We start from the raw sequence: 19,902 nt of genomic DNA, 5'->3' as shown, positions 1-19,902 counted from the left end.
AGAATATCAGGTGATTTTTAACTGAAAGTTTCCTTGTTTTTAAAAAAAAAAAAATGTATCACCACCACAATGTCTCCATCACGGTGAGCTGTAGCTTCTCAGCCACTATATATCAGGTGTGGGCATCAAAGACAGAGAGAGTCCGTCTATCAGGCCACTTCTATAATTAGCACACAGAATGTGAATGCATTGCACTTGAAACATAAAAGCGTATTCGTTGTTGCATCTAAGCAGTCTTGTGATATTTTGATACTGTGAATTCTTGTGTTGCGATGACGACTGCATCTTATACTTGCATTTGTTTTGAATATTATTTTGTAGTCTAAACAAGAAAAGAAAGATTCACGTTTTCCAGAGTATAGGAATCCCACCTGCATCTCAGAAATGTTTCTAAACAACTGTTATTGCAAATGTATTGATGTATAATAACCCCCATATTTTAGCAATATCGTCACCTGGAGACCGGTTATGGATTGATGAAAGTGTTTGGCAGTGCAGTTCCACTGGTGGCCACTGGGGTTATTTTATAAAATATATTTTGTTTCAGTGCACCTGTATTTGTTGCAATCTGTCCCGTGTTGATTCGGGACATGCATGTATCGATTGGTTCGATGTGTGCACATAAAAAAAACAATATATGAATAGGAAAGGCAGTAAGAAAGCGGTGCCTAAAACTGCAACATATTCTTATGAACTGGGGATAGTTTTCCAGACGACTCAGGCTGACAGCAGGAGGACGAGAGTCTGGCAGAAAATAACTTCTACTGCTTTTAAACAGCCTCTTGTTGAAAGCTTTGATGTTCAGCCGATTAAAAAAAAGCAAAGTCAGAGTTTTTTTTGTTTGCCCCAGTTTAAAGACAAAGCTTTGTAATATATTTACAAATTTATTAGGAACCAAAGCAAAGTTAACGTTCATAAATTAGGCCTTAAGATTTTAGTCGGTATTGTTGCATCTTAAAGACGGCTATCTGCTGTCTTCCCATTTACTGTCCATTAATAACACCCGATATCAACTTCATAATGTAAGAACAGCATTTGTAGTAACAAACCAGAAATACAGGACAAGTCTTTGACAAGTGATTTTTAAAGGCTGTAGGGGGGATTTTCTATTGGTGTATTTTAGGAGGGCTTATAAAACAGGAGAACAGTAAAGATGCAGACTTTCAGTCTCTGATTATAGAAAAGCTTTGAGCTGGTGATTCATTTTTCTCTCAAACAGCTTTAATTAATAATTAATTAAGCATTATTTTATGTAAAACAGATGACATGTCACTGTGTGAGAGAGGAGTAGCATGCAAGACAAAATATAGAGATTATATTTTGAGCATTTTATCATGGCTGGACAATTAATCACATTTACAATATAATCGCAATTTAAAAAAAACAAAATATCCAAATCGCAGAGGACTGTAATTTTTGGCTATGTAACAATTAATGGATAAGTTATTTAGGTGTGGGTAAAATGCTTAAAGTGGATTTGCCTCCACATGGAAGGAAAGAGTTTCAGCAGTGAGATAATCTAATTTTATTATTTGTTTTAGAGTTTATATAATCAATACTTTTTGCCAGAAACTTTCAGGAATCTAAAGGAATCCAAAGAAAACTGATTAGAGAATCTAAATCTGCTGAAGTCAAAATTAAGAAGTCAGACCTTGAAAAAAAATCTTAAAAATATTTTTTTTTGGCTCAGAAACAGGTGGTCGGTGCATCTCAGTTAAAATCTCTTTAAATCATAATCTGAGGTCTTGGACTATTATTTAGTCTGAACATATTTCCATCTGTAGGTATCATGAAACATGTCAAACATGTTTTTACTTATTGCCAAATCTGTTATGGCCAGTTTAACCGCCCATATTGTCTCTTGATTGATAACCACCGACCTGTCCATCTGGAACGCTTTGAGCTGTCATTCCCCGGTATTTGTTGTGCAAACACACGCTTGCATTATTTATTTCTGTGTACATCAAGAGTGGAAGAAGTACTTCCTAATCAATACAGGAACTCTCAAGGGAGGTGAGCTCTTCTCACAATACTGATGGTCCTCCTGACCACCAGCTGGGTTTAGCTTTAAATATTCAAATATCCCCATTTAAAACCATACATTTGAATTTTTTTTAAACAAACCGGATCTTTTTAAACTATAAACCGCATGGCTAATCTGTAAATATGATAAATGGCTTCCACGTGCAGATTTAGAGGCATTAAATGATATTTCTGGGTAATTTACCAGTGCCTCTGATGTTTGCTCGTCTCCTCATGCCCAAAGTGGCTCAGAGAGAGAGAGAAACTGAGCAGCAGCGGAGTTTCAGCAGTTTATCATCAATATTGACGTTGGACTGGTTGTAAAGTCCACTAATGAACATTAGTGGCAGGAAGCCGTTCAGCCGGAGATGCTCTAAAAGACAGATGCGTCACTCTATGGCACTTAACACGCAGGATGGACCGTGGCGGATTTCATCTGAGTGTCCAAAGACGGAAACATGTCATTTACAACCTCTAAAAAAAACAAAAAAACATGAATGAACTTGGCTGAATGGTTGGCTGCTTTTCACCTCAGCCTGTTTTCACGTAAACAATCTGTGGACTTTAATGTAGCAGAGAGTTGTAAAACGCAGCATTTCTGTCCAACTCTCTGTTATTTATGGATGAGGGGAACGATGAGCTGCATTAACACCAGGAGCTGTAGTTAATCGCGGCGATCTAAGACAGAAAAGTAGAAATATCGCTAAGACAGAAAAGTAGAAATATCGCTAAGACAGAAAAGTAGAAATATCGCTAAGACAGAAAAGTAGAAATATCGCCATTTTTTCCTGAAAGATGGGGGCACAGAAAGAAGAGGGAACGTAGCAACACATTTAAATGCTTAGATTCCCATTCAATCTGTTTTTTTTAAACAAAGACCCAACTGAGCTGATGTCTGTTGTTCAGGCTGAATTAACACGGCGAGTGTTTTTGTGTTTAGTCACTGAGGTGTCTCTATAATAACCCTGAGCAGGCCTGTCAAGCTCGTCTGAATCGCTGAGTGAAAGTCGGCACGTGGAGAGACAAGGTCACCGCCTAATGCCTAGAGAGAGAGAGAGAGAGAGAGAGAGAGAGAGAGAGAGAGAGAGAGAGAGAGAGAGAGAGAGAGAGAGAGAGAGAGAAAAAATATGTCAGCGAGGGAATTCAGAGAGGGAGATAGCGAGATAATCTGGAGGAGAATTAGTTTGCTGCGATAAAAATCTGTCCTAAGCTTTTGGTTTTGATTTTATCACTTATTTTTTCATCATTCTACTTTTTTTCTATGTTCACCCTATACATGTGTGTTTTATCTCCGGGTACTTCGGCTTCCTCCACTGTCCAAAAACTTGACCATTAGGTTAATTGGCCTCTCGCCCAATGAGTGCTGGAGACAGGCTCCAGCCATCCTGTGGCTATAGATGGATGGCTGGTCTGTTACTGTCTACACACTTAAAGCTATAGATGCCTAATATCCCCTGTTGTCCTATTAAACGTCCTCCAGAATAGAGTAGAATAGAATAGAAACACCTTTATTTTCTCACAGTAGGAACATTCAGCAGCAAAGAGCACATTTACAACATAATAAAAAACACTGTACAGGCATTAAAACTGGCATAATCAAGGAATTAAGGGCTGCAACTGTATGCACAAAAGCATGTATCTGTAATTATGCATGAAAAAAACACTGCAGACTATTTATTTACAAGAATGGAAAGATGGTAACTAGTTTGGTTGAGGGTTCAAAAGCCTTTATTCTCCAAAGAGCCATTTCTCTCTGCCCTCGGTCCTGCTCAATAAAATCTGTTTAGAGCTGCAGAACCAACCAACTGAAAGAAGTTTTAACCTTAATGCCTACTGTAACAAATGTTAATTCCTGGCCAAATCATTTAACTGCAATATTATTTCTACTTTCTACTACCTAAAATGTTTAAAAAAAAGATAATTCATGAATGTAACTTGAAAATAAAGGGGGAAAAAGTACATAGCTTACAACATGGTGACAAGAAAATTGTGTATTGTCCTCCTTTTTGTCCTTTCTATGCAGATTTTGCATTGAAAAGCTGAAAAACCTCTAAAACTAGCCTGTTTTCATCAGGATTGACGTTAAAAACCTGTGTTACTCAGTTTTGGCCGGAGTTATTGAGAGCCAAAGCTTAGGGCCTTAGGAGGCACACATGGCCCTGGAGCAGTAGGATGCAGCCTCCTGGTCTAGTTGATTTATTTCAGTGGAGACATAACAGACCGGTTTTTGTGATACCCATTCTGACGTAAAGTAATAAGACGATCTTGTCAGGGTTTTGTTTACTGATGAACTCAGGACGCACACACGGGACTAAAGTTTGAGTCTTTATTGAAGGAAGTATGCTGGGTGGTGAATGATGAAGACCGGAGGTTCAGGACTGCAGAAGGTCAGGGATGAATGTGATGGCAGGAGCTGACGGCCCGGAGACAGAGAGTCCACACTTGCAAGGTGCTGCTCGGCTAGCAGGCCTCATAGCACTCAGGTCAGCCGTTCATTAGAGACACCAGGGCACAGAGCTGAGCTTCACCAGGGCGGCTAGTCAGGTTAGCAGAACTTGAGAGGCACCAGGGCACAGAGCAGAGCTTCACCAGGGCGGCTAGTCAGGTTAGCAGAACTTGAGAGACACCAGGGCACAGAGCTGAGCTTCTCCAGTGCGGCTAGTCAGGTTAGCAGAACTTGAGAGACACCAGGGCACAGAGCAGAGCCTTTCCAGGATGGCTAGTCCAGTTAGCAGTTCTCTGGAGACACCAGGACACAGAGCAGAACCTCTCCAGGAACAAACAGTGAACAAACAGTCTTTAGAGTGACTGACAGGACTAACCTTAACAACAGGAGCAAAACAAAGCTTCCAAGGCAAAACGGGGACTGGCATGGAGAGGTGTGGAATGATGACGGCCCAGTGCTGAACTGAAGGCAGAGGGAGGTTTAAATAGAGCACTTCACAGGTGGAACAAGGATCTGGCTAATTGACTGGTAAGTGATAACAGGTGTGACTGACTGCTGAGGAGGTGAAGTGAAAAATTACAGAAAACAACTGATGACTGAAAACAATAAATAAAGTCAAACCTAACCCAAAAGAGATGAAAAAATGAAAATAACAGAAAAACAAAGCCAAACCAAAACTCAACCATGACAGATCTTATTTGTATTAATAAAGGCAGCCATCTACTTCTACTTCTATCCGGATCATTGGTGACACCAGTCTAATAGTCTGGTTTATTTTTTTTGTTATATCTATGCTTAAAGGATAAACAGATATGATTAGTGAGGACAGTTTACACAAAACAGGAAATAATTAGTATATTCCTTTTGGTTACTTTGGGTCTAACTCCTTTACCCAAGTTTTAAACAACTTAAAACTGCAGAAAGTTCACCAGATCTAGTTTGCAAGGCAACAAAAGACAACTTCAAATTCAACAGTGAATGTTCTGTGATTTTGGGTCAAAGATACGGTATTTCCAGGCTTTAATGTAAACTGAGAGACCAGAATCTAAGTTGTACAATTTTTTTAACCTGCATGAACAAGTTTACCTTATTTTAAACATTATTTTAATCCTCCTTCAGATACAATTGTTGATTTTCTTGAATCTGTTTCGGAAGTTTGGCCCACATACCGTTTACTGGTTACCTAGAGAAAAGGTACTTTGGCTTCCTTCTAATAGCGACTCATTTCATTGATAATTTGCATCGTTATAACTTATAACTCAGCGCTTTAATATCTGTGCCTATGAAGGGCCTTGATGCACGCGTAGCTGTGGTTAACGTTGTAGCTAGTTTGCCTCCTATAATCACTGCCCTTGAGCTGTTATATGAACCCTGCTATTATTCTGCCATGATGCACAGCTTCGGTCGTTAAATCCTAAAACAATAGCCATTTAAACCGTGTGACTCTGCAAGCAGAGGCAACATGTCTTTTCTGGGCGGGCTAACATGACATCTACGGACGATAAAAATAAGAGCTGATGGGGAAACTACACGGTAAAACCGGGCTGTGCATGTCGTTATAATCCCCCAGTTGGATTAATAAACTCCTCGCTAAGGCATGAAACAACGGGGCCTTGTTGGTTTCTTTCTTTCCGCTCGGATGTTGAACGTGACTTGATGACTGATGGGATGTTCAGAGAGCAGCAGAGTGACGCTGACATCTGCTGTCACTTTCACTTTGTCTTACCGGCTCTACTCGGCTTGTATTTCAGCATTCAGTCTGACTGTTGCCCTCATAAATCCTGAGATATATCCCCCCCGTGAAGAGTGAACCTGCTCATTTTGTTGTCTCTATGTTGCCCTAAATGCTTCATCTCCAAACACTTTGGCCTCCGTTCTCTCTTCCTCTTCAGGCGAGTGCTACGTTTGTGCCTCAAACGAGCCTTACCGGAAGGTCGACTACACGAAGATCTCCGTGCCGAGCTGGAAGCCCGGCGCCAGCTCCGGGACCGGCGCGTCCGCCACCGGTCGGACCGCGACCGCCTCCGCCGGGGTGTCGACGAGCACCGCTGCCGTCTCAAAGGAACGGCCCGAGAGCAGGGAGGGCAGGGAGAGCAAAGAGTTCATCAAACCCAAGCTGGTGACGGTGATCCGGAGCGGCGTGAAGCCTCGCAAGGCCGTGAGGATCCTGCTCAACAAGAAGACGGCGCATTCCTTCGAACAAGTGCTGGCTGACATCACGGAGGCCATCAAACTGGACTCTGGAGCGGTGAAGAGGCTCTACACGCTGGATGGAAAGCAGGTGGGATGATGCTTGTTTTTCCTTTTTTTAACAACAACTGGAAAATATCTTCACATCAGAAATTTATGACAATGAAATGCATTCAACCCATAAGTTCCCATAAATGGTCTTTTCAGACGAGTAACATCTAATGGGAGACATTCATTGACAGACCCAGACCCTGAGACCAGATAAAACTGTCTTCGGGTTAAACTAGCTCACAGCTTCAGGTCGATATTATCTTCCCTCTCATTGATTTCTGTGGGTCAGGAGCGTCGATCTTTTTAAATGAAATCAATAAAGACCGGCATGTCTGCCTGAATTGGATGCAGGTTTAACTCAACAGTGATGTGTAATCATGCAAGAGCAGCTGATTGACTGGAGATTTAGGGGTACATTAAAAGAATAGCAGATTATAGTGATTATTTATTTCCCTTTGGTGATGTAGAAGGTTAGAAAAAAGAAAGTTATCCAAGGGGTCTCATAGGAATGCATGATGGTCTCGCTCACCAGCATGGATATATGTGCTGGATTTGTGTTTAAACGTTGAGTTGTTGATTTTTCCTGAAGTTTCCCCAAGTTCCTTTTTGAGTAACTACGCATGAACAAGCCTGTTTTACCCGCTCTTCCGCTCCTCAGGGGGATTGTGTGAAAAAATCTCCTAAATCCACTCCGGTCTTTGTTCTTTCTACTGAGGCCTTCCTCTTTTTCTCATAAACATGAATGTGTTTCTTCCAAAAAAAAAAAAAAAAGTAAAAAACAAAGCAACTGAACTTGTTTTTCGTAGTTGAAGACGTTTCGCTTCCTCTCCAGGAAGCTTTCTCAATTCAAAAAGTCTGGAGTAATGATGAGTACCAAGCTTTATACCATTGCCTAACAAAGGCCTTGTAATGGCTTAGATAACATGCAAATTCAACAGAAACAGGTGCACCCCTTAGTAATGGGCGGTCGTTAAAGCCATTAAGCCAGCAGATTGAAACGTCTTCAACTACGGAAAACAAGTCCAGTTGCTTTGTTTTTTACTTTTTTACTTTTTTTTTTTTTGGAATGACCATGACCTGGATGACTGAGAATTTTCACCAGCATGAATGTGTTTCGTTTCTTGTGACTCTCAGCCACGTTCAAAGTCCACGGTGAGAGCAGCGTCGCTACAATGAATGGCTAACTGCTAAGCTAACCGCTAAGCTAACCGGATACCTAAACACTAGAAGTTCACAGCTAGCAAGCGGAAACTGACAATGAACGAGCACGCACACTGGCATTATGTGAGCGCGTCAGAATGATTATATGTGGGACAACCAATAGATAACGTGATTACCCCAGAGCGGGACCAATCCGCTGACCAATCTCTGCCGTTCGGGCTGAATGGCAGAGATTGGTCAGAGTTTTTACACGCCTGCAGCTCCTGCAGAGAACAAAGTTTTAACCTCCTTTTTCTGAATACATAATATATTAACTACTTTCAGGATGGAGGACCATTTCACCCAGTATAAGAAAAAGTGTTTCTGAACAGGATTACCAACTATTTTTTCTTGTGTTGTGTAAATCTAAGGGTCAGATCACACTGAACAAAAAACAGGTACAATTTAAAATAAGTAAATCAATAAATCAAGGGATTACCATTTTGCATGGTGCAATAGGACCTGCATGTTGAGGTTTCAGTAATGCGTTTCATTGGGTTGGGGCAGCAGTGGCAGCTTAGTCATCATTACGAGTCTGAAAACAACAGTGTGACTTGGTTTTTTGGGAATTTAAAGCATTGCTGGCTGTGTTGGTCTCATGCATTGTATAACGCCACTACAGCCTCACTGCTCTGGGAGCAACTTTAGGACAAGGCTCTAGACCAGGGCTGTCAAATACACAGAGAGCCAACATTAAAAACATGGACTACGTCACATCCCAGCCTGGATATTTATAGAAAAATGCAGAAAATTAAGGAATTTTTCCTTTCTCTTCCTAAATTAAAAAGGCAAACCTTTTCATGATGACAATAAGAGACACAATAAAAAAAGTCATGTATCTTTCTCTGTTTGTAGGCTTCTGAGTTACATTTCATTGGTAACCTTTGTTTTGACACGTTAACAATAATGATAATAATGTTCTTTATTGGAAGTCCAACAATTCAAGTCTTTGTCGTGGAGAACCAAGAAAACGTACCTGAAAAAAACATCTCAGTTTTCTACATCCTGGGGCGCTCTGGTCCAGTCCTGGTCGATACCTGCTGTCCTCTACCTGTGCTCGCTAGTCCACGTCAACAAAAGAGGGGACAAAATATTTACCCAGTGGGCAACATTTGGCCCGCAGGCCAGAGTTTGGGACCTTTGCTGGACAACCGTCCTGAGAAAGTCTCAGACACTATGGTTTGGTGACTCTGGGCGGCTGAGTATACATGCAGGCCACACTTTTCAGATCTTTGTTAAACCTTTGTAAACCATGAATTGTTTTTCATCCACTTCACAATTATGTAGTAGTTTGTGTTTGCCTGTCACAAACTTTTCCAATAGAACCCATCAATTAATGCCTATTTAGTCACAGCCTGATGTAAAAAAAAAAAAGAGTTCAGCTGGTGTGAATACTGCAACACGCGGTGAATCACTGCAGCTGATCATAACTGGAGTAGGTCAGGTTTCAAGATTTCTAAATTATTACGGCTTTTTATGAAGGTTTTGCCTCCTGTTCATCAGGAATCCTAACATCCTAGAAGTCGCTGTGCAGCTGTACCGACCACATGTTCCTTCATATTCTGTCTGGTATGTTCATTTTCACATCCACTAAATGTTTCCAATGTTGGTTACTGATTAGTTTAATTTTCATTTAATCGATTCATCTATAAGCCGCGTTGAAATGTCCAAATATTGAGACCAAAGGGCATAACAATAAAATTATGAAAACACTCAAACAGATCACAGAAAATGGAAATAATTCAGATAAAAACTAACACGTTAAAGAACATTAAAAGCCTTTAAAGCCTCACCCATCAAAAAATAAGTCAGAAAATTCTAATTTCTTTAGAACGTTTATGTTTATTGTGCCTTGAAGCAAAATTGCACAAAATATTTTGCCATATCATTTAGTTTTTGCTATTTTTTTAAACACTTTTGATACAGCAGGCAGTTTTTCTCTCTTTTTTTTTTTTTTTTTTTTTTACAAACAACTTTTTACAGCCATGTCACATGGCGATAGTCCAGACAAAGATGTACCTTACACTTTTTACAGCAGGCATGTGAAAAGGAAACACAGGAACTTATGTAGCAAATATGATACAAATGGCGATAAAGGGTTGAAAGCCTTTCTGAACAAACGCATCTTTAATTTGCTTTTAAAACGATCCGGTTTGGTGATGGCACAAGGATCCAAAGGAAGCTGGGTCCACAGCGTGAGTGCAGCCACTGAAAAGGCCCGGTCACCCCAGTCTTTATTCTCGTTGCTTGGCAGATCTAAAAAAAAAAAAAAAAGCTGACTGGATGACCTCAACGACCTGCTGCGCACACAAACCCTTAAAAGTTCAGATGATAAGGAGGCGTGAGGCCGTTACGAACAATAAAAGTTTAAAATCAGTTCAATTAAAAGACGGGCGTCTGCTTTCTGGACTAGCTGAAGGCGATTTAAGCCCGACTGGGCGACGCCGACATAGAGGGCGTTACAGTAGTGGAGCCTGGAGCTAATAAAGCAGGAATTGCTCCTCCAGGTCAGGGTTGGCTGGCTTACCCAGCTGAAAAACCAGATTAGTTGCTTCGTAGTGCAGGCCACTACGAACACCCACACCCTAGTGAACAGATCGGTATTTCTCGCAGTGCATTCTGGGAAGTCATTCTCTCCAGCCCAAAACTATGAGGGAGCAAAGCGTCTCACCTAGTGCAGCAAACGGCCGAGGAACCGAGCAGCAATGGGTTAGAATATATTAGAATGAAACTCAGTCAGTTTTATTGTGCGTGCTTATTTCTTCCGTTATTATTGCTGCGTTTTGCCCAAGAAAAATGCATTCTGGGAAACGTATTTCATCATTGTCTTACTTTCCGTAATTAGGCGATTAGATTCCCAATTAAGTGGTGCTTCATATAAGTGCTGTCCTCCAGATGAATGATCCCGGCCCAGTGGTGGTGATTTCACCGCAGCTCTGATGTGTTTTATGCTTAAAGCGAGCGATTTCCATTAAGTGAAGAAGAATCGAACGACGTGAGCAGAGATGAATAAATCAGACTGCAGAGATCAAATTAGAGGACATTACATTATTACTCCTGAGAAGAGCCGACAGAACTCTGCGGGTCCAATTTAAAGTTTGACGCTGTGGATTGTGGAGCTTAGAGGTGCAGAACTGCAGCAGTCAGCTGAAGTTCAGCTGTTAACGTTCAGCTCTGAATATGCTCTGATCCCCTCTGCAGCGCTGTAAGAGCTCCTATTGGTGTAAAGGTTTGAACTTATCACGCACACGGACTGGCAGGGCTATTTTTAACAGACACGCCAGCTTTTATCGAAGTTGCAGATAAGCAACGTTGGCCGTGACGATCAGAGGGAAGATCTGAAGCGGAGGCGGCGGAGAGGCCGTCCGGGCGCCAGTATGACTGAAGGACGTTTGCTGTGAGCGCAAAAAAAAAAAAAAACTTTAACTGAGTCACTCAAAGATTTAAATGTAGATGCGACATCCACCCAAAAGGGTAAAACAAGCAAAATGTACCGCCTTCAAAATAAAAGCACCCACAACCATAGTGTGGCAGTGGTTTTGTCTTTGGTATAAAATCACTTCTGCTCAAACAAAACTGTTGCTATTAAAGCTCTGAGGATTTTATGCATATCTATGCTGCACAAAATTAGCAAAGCACAATAAAGTAATTGGAAGGTTTTTTGTGTTGCCGGCAGTTTTGCATGGATGAAAAGCTTCATGTGCTCTGAAATGGAAATGCTAAAGCAAAGCAGGGGTGGTCAGCTGAAACTCAGGCGGTGAGACGAGTAAACCACTTAGTGCATGCAAAGCTAAGGAGGCTGATGATAGGCCTGACCCTGCAGACGGCTGTCCACCGTGGCCACACGCCTTTTCAGGACGAGTGAATGCTGGTTGTCACAGACTCAATGCAACCTGCTGGGTTTCCTTAGAGAGGAAACCTTCTACCGAACTCTGTCTGGAAGAGTGGATAGAATTAACTTTGTAAACTGAGTTTAAATTCAGTTTAAACTGAATTTAAACATGTTTAACTGATTGTAGGGGCAAACATCTAAATGTGTTAATATTCTGATATAGATGCTTTGAGTTAACTGGGATTGCAAGAGATTGAATTCATTTTAAATTTTAAATCTTCGCTCTCTGTACAGAATCTCATGATGTGTCTTTATTGTAAACTTGTACTGAATTTGAATGTTAATATTTCAAAGCAACTCCTAGAATGAATAAGTATGCATTCACCTGCTGTCAGGCGGGACGTTTTGTAACTTTCAGTGTTTCAGCAAGTCGTTAAAATGTGGTTTAAGCTAAATTAATTAATTTTTGGATTATTTAGTTAAAACAAAAAATCAACACCTGTATTCATCTTGGATGTCTGAGGAGCAACAAACTATTTTCTCTCATTTAATGGGGGCTTTTATTTTGAAGGAACTTAAAGCTGTTGAAGGCTTCTTATTCTTTTGGTTTCAGACGGCATGCAGCATGAATGCAACAAGGCCAAAGTGTGCATGTTTGTGTGTGTGTGCATGTTTGTGTGTTTGTGTGTGTGTGTGTGTGTCCTTCAGTTTGTTTAGAGGGAATCTCCCGCCCTGCAGCACGGTCGCTTGGTAACGGGTCCTCAGGTCACAGCCCATTGGCTGAGGGCTGACGCTGCGGAACGCTCCAGTTCCGGAATGCTCGGGTGTTCCTGTTTCCGTGGCAACAGAACAGCGTTCGCCCGTTAGCCCAGACCAGGGGTCTGCAACCTTTACAGTCTAAAGAGGCATTTTGGCTACAGTCCACTAGAATTAAACTTGTTCAGAGCCGCAAATGTTGCCTGGCCTTTTGAAAAAAGACAAGTTCTAATTTTTGATAAAGATCTGCTGTAGGAAATGTTGTCATCGTTAAATAAACGCCCTTTTATGTCTATTTTGAGGTTTAAAAAAAGAGGATGGATGGGATGTTTTGACATTTGTGGATAATGATGTAAAAAAAAACAATCATAGTTTCCAATATAATGAAAAAATATTGATTTAAAATTAAATGTTACATGGAGCCCGGTCATTCTGTTGTGAAATTTAAAAGCAATTATTCCAAGAAAGAAACAGCTAAAACCTGCATTTATTATCATTATTACATTTGAATACCTTAATAAAAATGTAATTTGTATCCAAATTTATTAAGAGCCACTGCGGAAGGTCCAAAGAGGCTCTTGCGGCTCCAGAGCCACAGGTTGCAGACCACTGGTCCAGAAGAACCCTCCTCACATGTTTTTAAAATGAAAATGTGTAATACGCAGGTTGTACGTCTCCTGAGCGGTTTCACGTTTTAATTGAATTAAAGGTGAATCAAACGGGCTCTTTAAGCCCCAGCTGTGAACCAGCAGAACCCTGTTATAATGGACGTCTCCAGGTGGAGCGTACTATACAATGGAAACAAATGTAATCCTATATTCCTCTGGGGGCGCTCAATATGAACTTTTCTCTCTCCTGACACCTGAGCACTTAACAGACAATTCAGCACCAAACCACTTGTTCAGTCGTTTATTATTGATGCGATATCTTAATAACATATAGCTTAAATAACAGTTGCACTTGGTTAACGTAACCGTTGATGAGTCACCCTTTTTAATTAGAAAAATATTTTTTTGTTTCGTATTTTTAGACATTTTAACCCAAATTTGGTTCAACCTGAGCTGGGGATTTCAGAAATTGAGCTATAGTTTGGCATTATTTTAACCGTCTTTGGCTTTAGCAGAAGAGGAACAGTTTATTGACAGAAATTGTGTCCTCTTTTTGTTGTGATCTGAAGAAAATGATTGCATAAAGTAAAAAAAAAAATGTAAGGCTTTGTTTTTCAGAAAATCTTTAAATGACCAATTTCTCTGCCGGTTTAGTAATAAACAACTTAACTGAACAAAATGCTGGGCTTTAATGATTCTCTAACTTCATATTCAGGAAAAACCTGTTACCACTGTTTTACAAAAAGTTATTTTTTTTACTTTTCCACATTTTTATTCATTTTAATCACTTAAAATTAATTCAAAAACATGACTGTTAGGTTAATCGATCTCTCCTAATTGTCCTTAGGGTTGAGTGTGTTTGTCCTGTGTGTCTTTGTCTTGCCCAATGACCGCTGCAGATAGGCGCCTGCCTTCTGTGACCCTGAATGTATAAGCAGGTATATAGACAGTGGATAAATGGATAAAAAACATATTTACATACAAACTTTTATTGTTTTTTTTTACAAAACAAATTAATCCTGGTGATTTTGGGTGGAGCGCATTTGAAAATATCAACATTTGAGTCTTGGTGCAGATTTTCAACTGGATTTAGATCTGGGCTTTGACTGGGCCATTTTAAAAATTAACATGCAGTGAACCAGTCCACTGCAGCTCTAGCTGCATGCTTCAGGTTGTTGCTCTGCCGGGAGTTGAACCTCCACCCCAATCTCCAGTCTTTTGTAGCCGCTAACAGGTTCTGTCTCAAGATTACCCTGCATTTAGCTCCATCCATTATTAATTCAGCTCTGGCCAGCTCCGCTGTCGCTGCTGAGGAGAAGGATCCCCACAGCATGACGCTGCCACCACCATGTTTCACATCTAATATTCAGCAGGCAGCCAGAAAAGATCCGTTCTGCTCCCCCGTCCACAATTGTGCTACTTCCCTGCTTCTCTGTGGCTTCTGGTACCAGATTTTATTTTTGGGTGGTAGATTTAAGGGGTATGAATACAAATGCACACCACACTTTTTTGTTTGTATGTCATAAAAGTTTTAAATACTTTTTTTCTGGTCCTTCACAGAGATGCACCACTTTCTGTCTGCTACAATAAAAGTCCTAATAAAATACATTTTGTGGGTCTAAAGTGACATACAGAGGGAGGGGGTTTAAAGGGGGTTGAATACTTTTTTAAGGCACTGTGTGAACTTTGCTGCAGCTTTACTGCATCCTGTTTAATCCCTTCTTTCATACCTTTGCTAATCCCTCTTTCCTTCACCTCCCCGTCTCTCCCAGCTCCTCTCTCCGTCCCCGTTCGCTCCGTCTCTGCATAAATCTGGGACAAACGTTTTCTATCCGCTGCGTTTAATCCTCAGGACGGTTCTTAGACGGCATGGCGTGTTTGTTTCTGAGGAGGGGCTGCCAGCTGCAGACACCGTTTAAATATTCCCATCCATCCTCTTCACTCACTTGGTGCCCCTCTCTCTGTGTGTGTTTGCCTGCAGCTCACCTGCCTGCAGGACTTCTTCGGAGACGACGACGTGTTCATGGCGTGCGGGCCGGAGAAGTTTCGATACGCCCAGGACGACTTTGTGCTCACGCATTCTGGGAAAACGGCGGCCTTCGTCAACGGTAACGCACAGCAGCGCAAGCCTGACGGAGAATTCCCGCCTTCGTTTCCAACCCAGCATGTCCTGAGTTAGTCTGAGTATCTAGAATGTGTTTGTGCCTCAAGGTTGTGCTGAGGGGAAATATAACACAGGAAAGTTGCACGGAAAAACAAAAGTGCCGCTTAAAATGCATAAAAATGTTTTCCTATTTTATAGCTGGCCATATATAAAAAAAAAACGTTTTATAGGAACTTCACTACATTTGCATGATCCCGATCTTCTTTTATACTCCAACAAGCCAGATCCTGGTTTACACGGTTTACTTGTGTTGCTGAACAGGAAAGTGACACTTTAAAGGTTCCTTTTCTCTGATTTAGCGCTAAACTGCCAAAGGTTTCTTGTTTCTTCTGTAATTATTAAATTAAAGGTATTGTGACACTGTAGTTGCTTATATTTTATCACACACACACTTACATGCATAGTATAGTACTCATTTAATGCAGTAGTATATTCTGCCATTTCTTTTTTTTAATAAAATTTATAAAAAAATAAATTATATTTAAAAAAATATACGGTATATAAAATAGCAAAAATAATAAATTAATTAAAAATATATGTATAAAATTAATAAAAAATTAAAATATTCTGGCATTTCAAAAATCACACCTTTTTATTAAAGTAATTTTAATCAGTAAGGAAACAAATCTTAAAATCACCAGTATTGGCAACCCAGGAATTTATTTAGTTGTCCCCCTTTTTTAAGTTGACCAGCATGTCTAAGAACATTTACTTAATAATTAGTCCCTTCCTGTTAGAGCCATTTCCCTTTAGCCGTGCTACAAAATGGGAAAGACAAGAGACCATGGCGTTTAAACTTAAAACAGTTGTTCCAAGCCCAAAGATCTGCATTCTTTGGGCTTTAAAAGCTAAGTTTGACTAGTACAAGACAGAAAAGAAAGTTACACCAACTTTACACTCCGTTCTTCTCTTCTCTCCCCAGAGTGCAGGACCAAGTCGTCTCGACCAGCTGCTCCTCAGAAAACCCCCAAGACTCCCAGCGGCTCCGGCTTCTCCTCCTCTAAGACTCCTCCCAGAGGCCTGTCCAGGACCAAGTCACCGGGTTCAGGTGTGAAACCCTGCCAGTAGTTAAATCAATCACGTTCCTCTGGTAATCCATCTGATTGTTACCTGTAAGCATCTCGTTTGGGTTTTGGTCTGCAGAGCCCCTGACGTTCTGTTTGTTGTAGATGTTTAGCAGACAACAAGCTAAATGTGATCCTCTTCCAGCGTAAACGTGGCCGCTGGATTAACCCGAGTTTTAGGGTTTTATGACGTGGCTGAAATCATGTGATGAAAACTGCAGAGATTTGCTCCACTGTCCGTCCGAAGGCGAATCAACGCCTTAAGAAGACATTTTATTCAGGCAGCTTAAAGCCCTTAGTATAACTTAAAGAGTGAGTTTATGCGCATGAATAAATTGAGACACAAACAGACTCTCCTCCTCCCCACAGCCAATGAGGGCTCAGGATCCCAGTCAGCTGCCAAGTCGAACAGATCCAGCCCGTCTCCCACCAGCCCTGGGACACGACGCAACCTAAAGGTCAGACGCGTGTTTGTGATTATCTATTAGTTTTTATTAGAGCCTTATCAAAAACAGGTCAACACCATCACATTGACTTCAGAGTCGTTTACCTTAGTATTCCTCAGTTTGAATGAAGGTTTTTACCATCCAGTCATTGTTCTATGGACCTCACAAGGTAAATGTTAAGTTAGCAGAAGCCAAAAGAAGTTAGCAGCAGAGGGTCACACTGAGGTGGAAGGATTTAGAAAAATCTGCCTAACTTAAAAGAAAAAAGGCTCAAATAATAATAAGGAAGCCCATACTCTGCATTATACTTCAGGTAAACTTTGTTCCTAGTGTGAAAGAGGTGAGCAGTTTCTGCCCCCTGGTGGCAGCAGTCAGCTACTGCAGCTTCCCCTCTAAGCAGATTATTAAACCTCTGGACAGGAAATCAGAAACATGGGAAATAAGTCCATAAAGGTTATACTTGTTTTGGCTGTTACATAATGCCTTCTGTGCTGTTTTTATTTATAGTTTATCACATTTATTTCCAGATCACACAAAAGGGAATTTAAAACAAGTGATGAAAGCTTTAATAAGACCGCTGGAGCCTCAGTGGATAGAAAATACTGATAATAATTAAAAAGCTAACGTTTTCAGGGATTGTAAAAGGATTTCTTCCCGTAGCGACACAGACATCTTCCTCTGAAGCGGGATCAACGCCTGGTTTTAATCCCTCACGTCTCTTTTGTCTCTAACAACCTTCCCCAGCAGATCTCTCCTCGCCGGGCCTCCTCCACGGACGTGAACGGGGACGCCGAGCAGCCGGACGACGCCGAGGAAGGTTCGTGGTTTGGCGGCCCTGACGCCTCTGATTCAGTGGCTCTGAAATGTTGCAGTGATTTTTTTTCTTTTCCCTCACAAGTAAATTTAACATAAAGATTTTTGAGCTGCTTCTTAAGGATTAACTGCGGAGGCCTGAAAGCTCTGTGTTCAGCTGGATGTGACGGCTTTCTGCCTCTGTCATTAGCTCAGGCTTAAACCTCTGAGGGTCCAGACAATCTTTGAGAAGGGATGGCATAAATAAAGATGGCGGACCCTTGAAGCAGCTGCTCTCAGGGGGACGTTTGTTCTGAGCTTGTCTTTCTCAGGGACACTGTCAGTGTTTTGAATTATTCATAGAGCTTGTGGGATGAGATGTAAAGAAAATCACCGTCCTCTTCCTCTTCCTCCCAGTGAACGGAAACCGATCCGTCTCCTCCTCCACCATCAACGAGAAGTACAAGGTCGGAAAAGTGATCGGCGATGGGAACTTTGCCGTGGTGAAGGAGTGTGTGGAGAGGTAAACCTCCCTGTGTGAACACTTCAAACATTATGAAGTTTACCAAAGAGGCTGTAGTTTTTAAATTAAGACGATCAGACGCCCTGATTGGTTTGAATTTACTTTGTCCTCTTCAAAACACTTATTCTGGTTAGAGTTGAGATGTGCTTATTGGGAAACAAGCAAAAATGGTTAATTTATGTTAGCAATTTATTTCCGTAACAGGATGCACTAACGTTGTTGGTTTATTTAACAGGTTATTTAGCAATAATCTGAAGCTTTGAACTGGTCCTGTGTTTTTTTCTCTTTGTTTCTGTCTGCAGAGCGACAGGACAGGAGTACGCTCTGAAGATCATCGACAAAGCTCGCTGCTGTGGGAAGGTAGCTGGGATTTCCTGCTTTCACTGTGATAAAAATTACTTTTTTTGCCCCTTATGTAATATTAAAATTTGGTAAGAGACTGATTAGCTGTAGGCAATAATCAACAACATGACAGGGTGTAATGAATCTGTGAATTTTTTCAAAAATGACGTTATTTAAATAAAATAACTTTATAGTCAAAATCTACCTGAATATGATGAAACTGATGAAAACCCGAATGTGTTTTTGCACGAACAGGAGCACTTGATAGAGAACGAGGTGGCGGTGCTGAGGAGGGTCCGACATCCCAGCATCATCCAGTTAATCGAAGTGGACGAGACGCCCAGTCAGCTGTTCCTGGTCATGGAGCTCGTTAAGGTCCATTGATTGTTTCCTGCCCATTAAACCTGAACACATAAATCTGAGGGCCTTTCTTTAAATGTGGAAAATCCACATCACATGATTAATTTGGATATGTTGGTGACGATGGACATAGATATATCGAGAGAGAGAGAGAGAGAGAGAGAGAGAAGAGAGAGAGAGAGAGAGAGCAGAAGAGAGAGAGACAGAGAGACAGAGAGAGAGAGACAGAGAGGAGAGACGAGAGAGAGACAGAGAGACGAGACAGAGAGACAGAGGACAGACGAGAGACAGAGCGAGAGAGAGACAGACAGACAGACAGAGAGAGAGACAGAGACAGCGAGAGACAGATAGACAGAGAGACAGAGAGACAGAGACAGAGAGAGGAACGAGAGAGAGAGAGAGAGACAGACAGACAGACAGAGAGAGAGACAGAGACAGAGTAGAGACAGAGAGACAGAGAGACAGAGACAGATAGAGAGACAGAGTAGAGAGACAGAGAGACAGAGAGACACAGAGAGAGAGAGAGAGAGAGAGAGAGAGAGAGAGAGAGACAGAGAGACAGAGAGACAGAGAGAGAGAGAGAGAGACAGAGAGACAGAGAGACAGAGACAGAGAGACAGAGGAGAGAGAGAGAGACAGAGAGACCAGAGAGAGAAGAGAGAGAGAGAGACAGAGAGAGAGAGACACAGAGAGAGAGCCACAGAGAGAGAGGAGACACAGAGAGAGAGAGAGAGAGAGTAGAAGAGAGATGAGAGAGACACATAGAGACAGATGACAGAGACAGAGACGAGAGACGAGAGACAGAGAGACAGATACTATAATATATAGATATATATATATACATATATACATATATACATATATACATATATATATATATACAGATATACATATATATAGATATATATATATATATACATATATATATATACCACATATATATATATACACACATATATATATATACACATATATATATATATATATATATATATATATATATGTGTATATATATATATATTAGGGCTGGGCAAGTTAACGCGTTAATTTCGCGTTAATTCATTAGACTATTAACGGCGATATTTATTTTATCGCGCATTAACGCA

At 41.0% G+C, this 19,902-nt stretch overlaps 1 protein-coding gene across 2 annotated transcripts in view; it reads left to right on the top strand.

Annotated features, from left to right (window-relative positions):
- LOC105921059 (serine/threonine-protein kinase DCLK2) overlaps positions 1-19,902 on the top strand; it is a 31,434-nt gene that overhangs the window by 3,053 nt on the left and 8,479 nt on the right. The window contains exons 3-10 of one of the 2 annotated variants that reach the window (XM_036146854.1): positions 6,361-6,749; positions 15,087-15,213; positions 16,192-16,317; positions 16,703-16,791; positions 17,527-17,596; positions 17,989-18,094; positions 18,397-18,454; positions 18,692-18,811. In XM_036146854.1, the coding sequence (XP_036002747.1) occupies positions 6,361-6,749; positions 15,087-15,213; positions 16,192-16,317; positions 16,703-16,791; positions 17,527-17,596; positions 17,989-18,094; positions 18,397-18,454; positions 18,692-18,811 (1,085 nt within the window). Of the gene's footprint in view, positions 1-6,360; positions 6,750-15,086; positions 15,214-16,191; positions 16,318-16,702; positions 16,792-17,523; positions 17,597-17,988; positions 18,095-18,396; positions 18,455-18,691; positions 18,812-19,902 lie in introns of both variants that reach the window. The other variant, XM_036146853.1, reaches the window with a different exon arrangement.

This window comes from Fundulus heteroclitus, chromosome 14 (assembly GCF_011125445.2).
Source record: "Fundulus heteroclitus isolate FHET01 chromosome 14, MU-UCD_Fhet_4.1, whole genome shotgun sequence".
Lineage (NCBI taxonomy): Eukaryota > Metazoa > Chordata > Actinopteri > Cyprinodontiformes > Fundulidae > Fundulus > Fundulus heteroclitus.
Note: the sequence above shows the minus strand (reverse complement) of the source record. Positions and strands in the feature narration are given on the sequence as shown.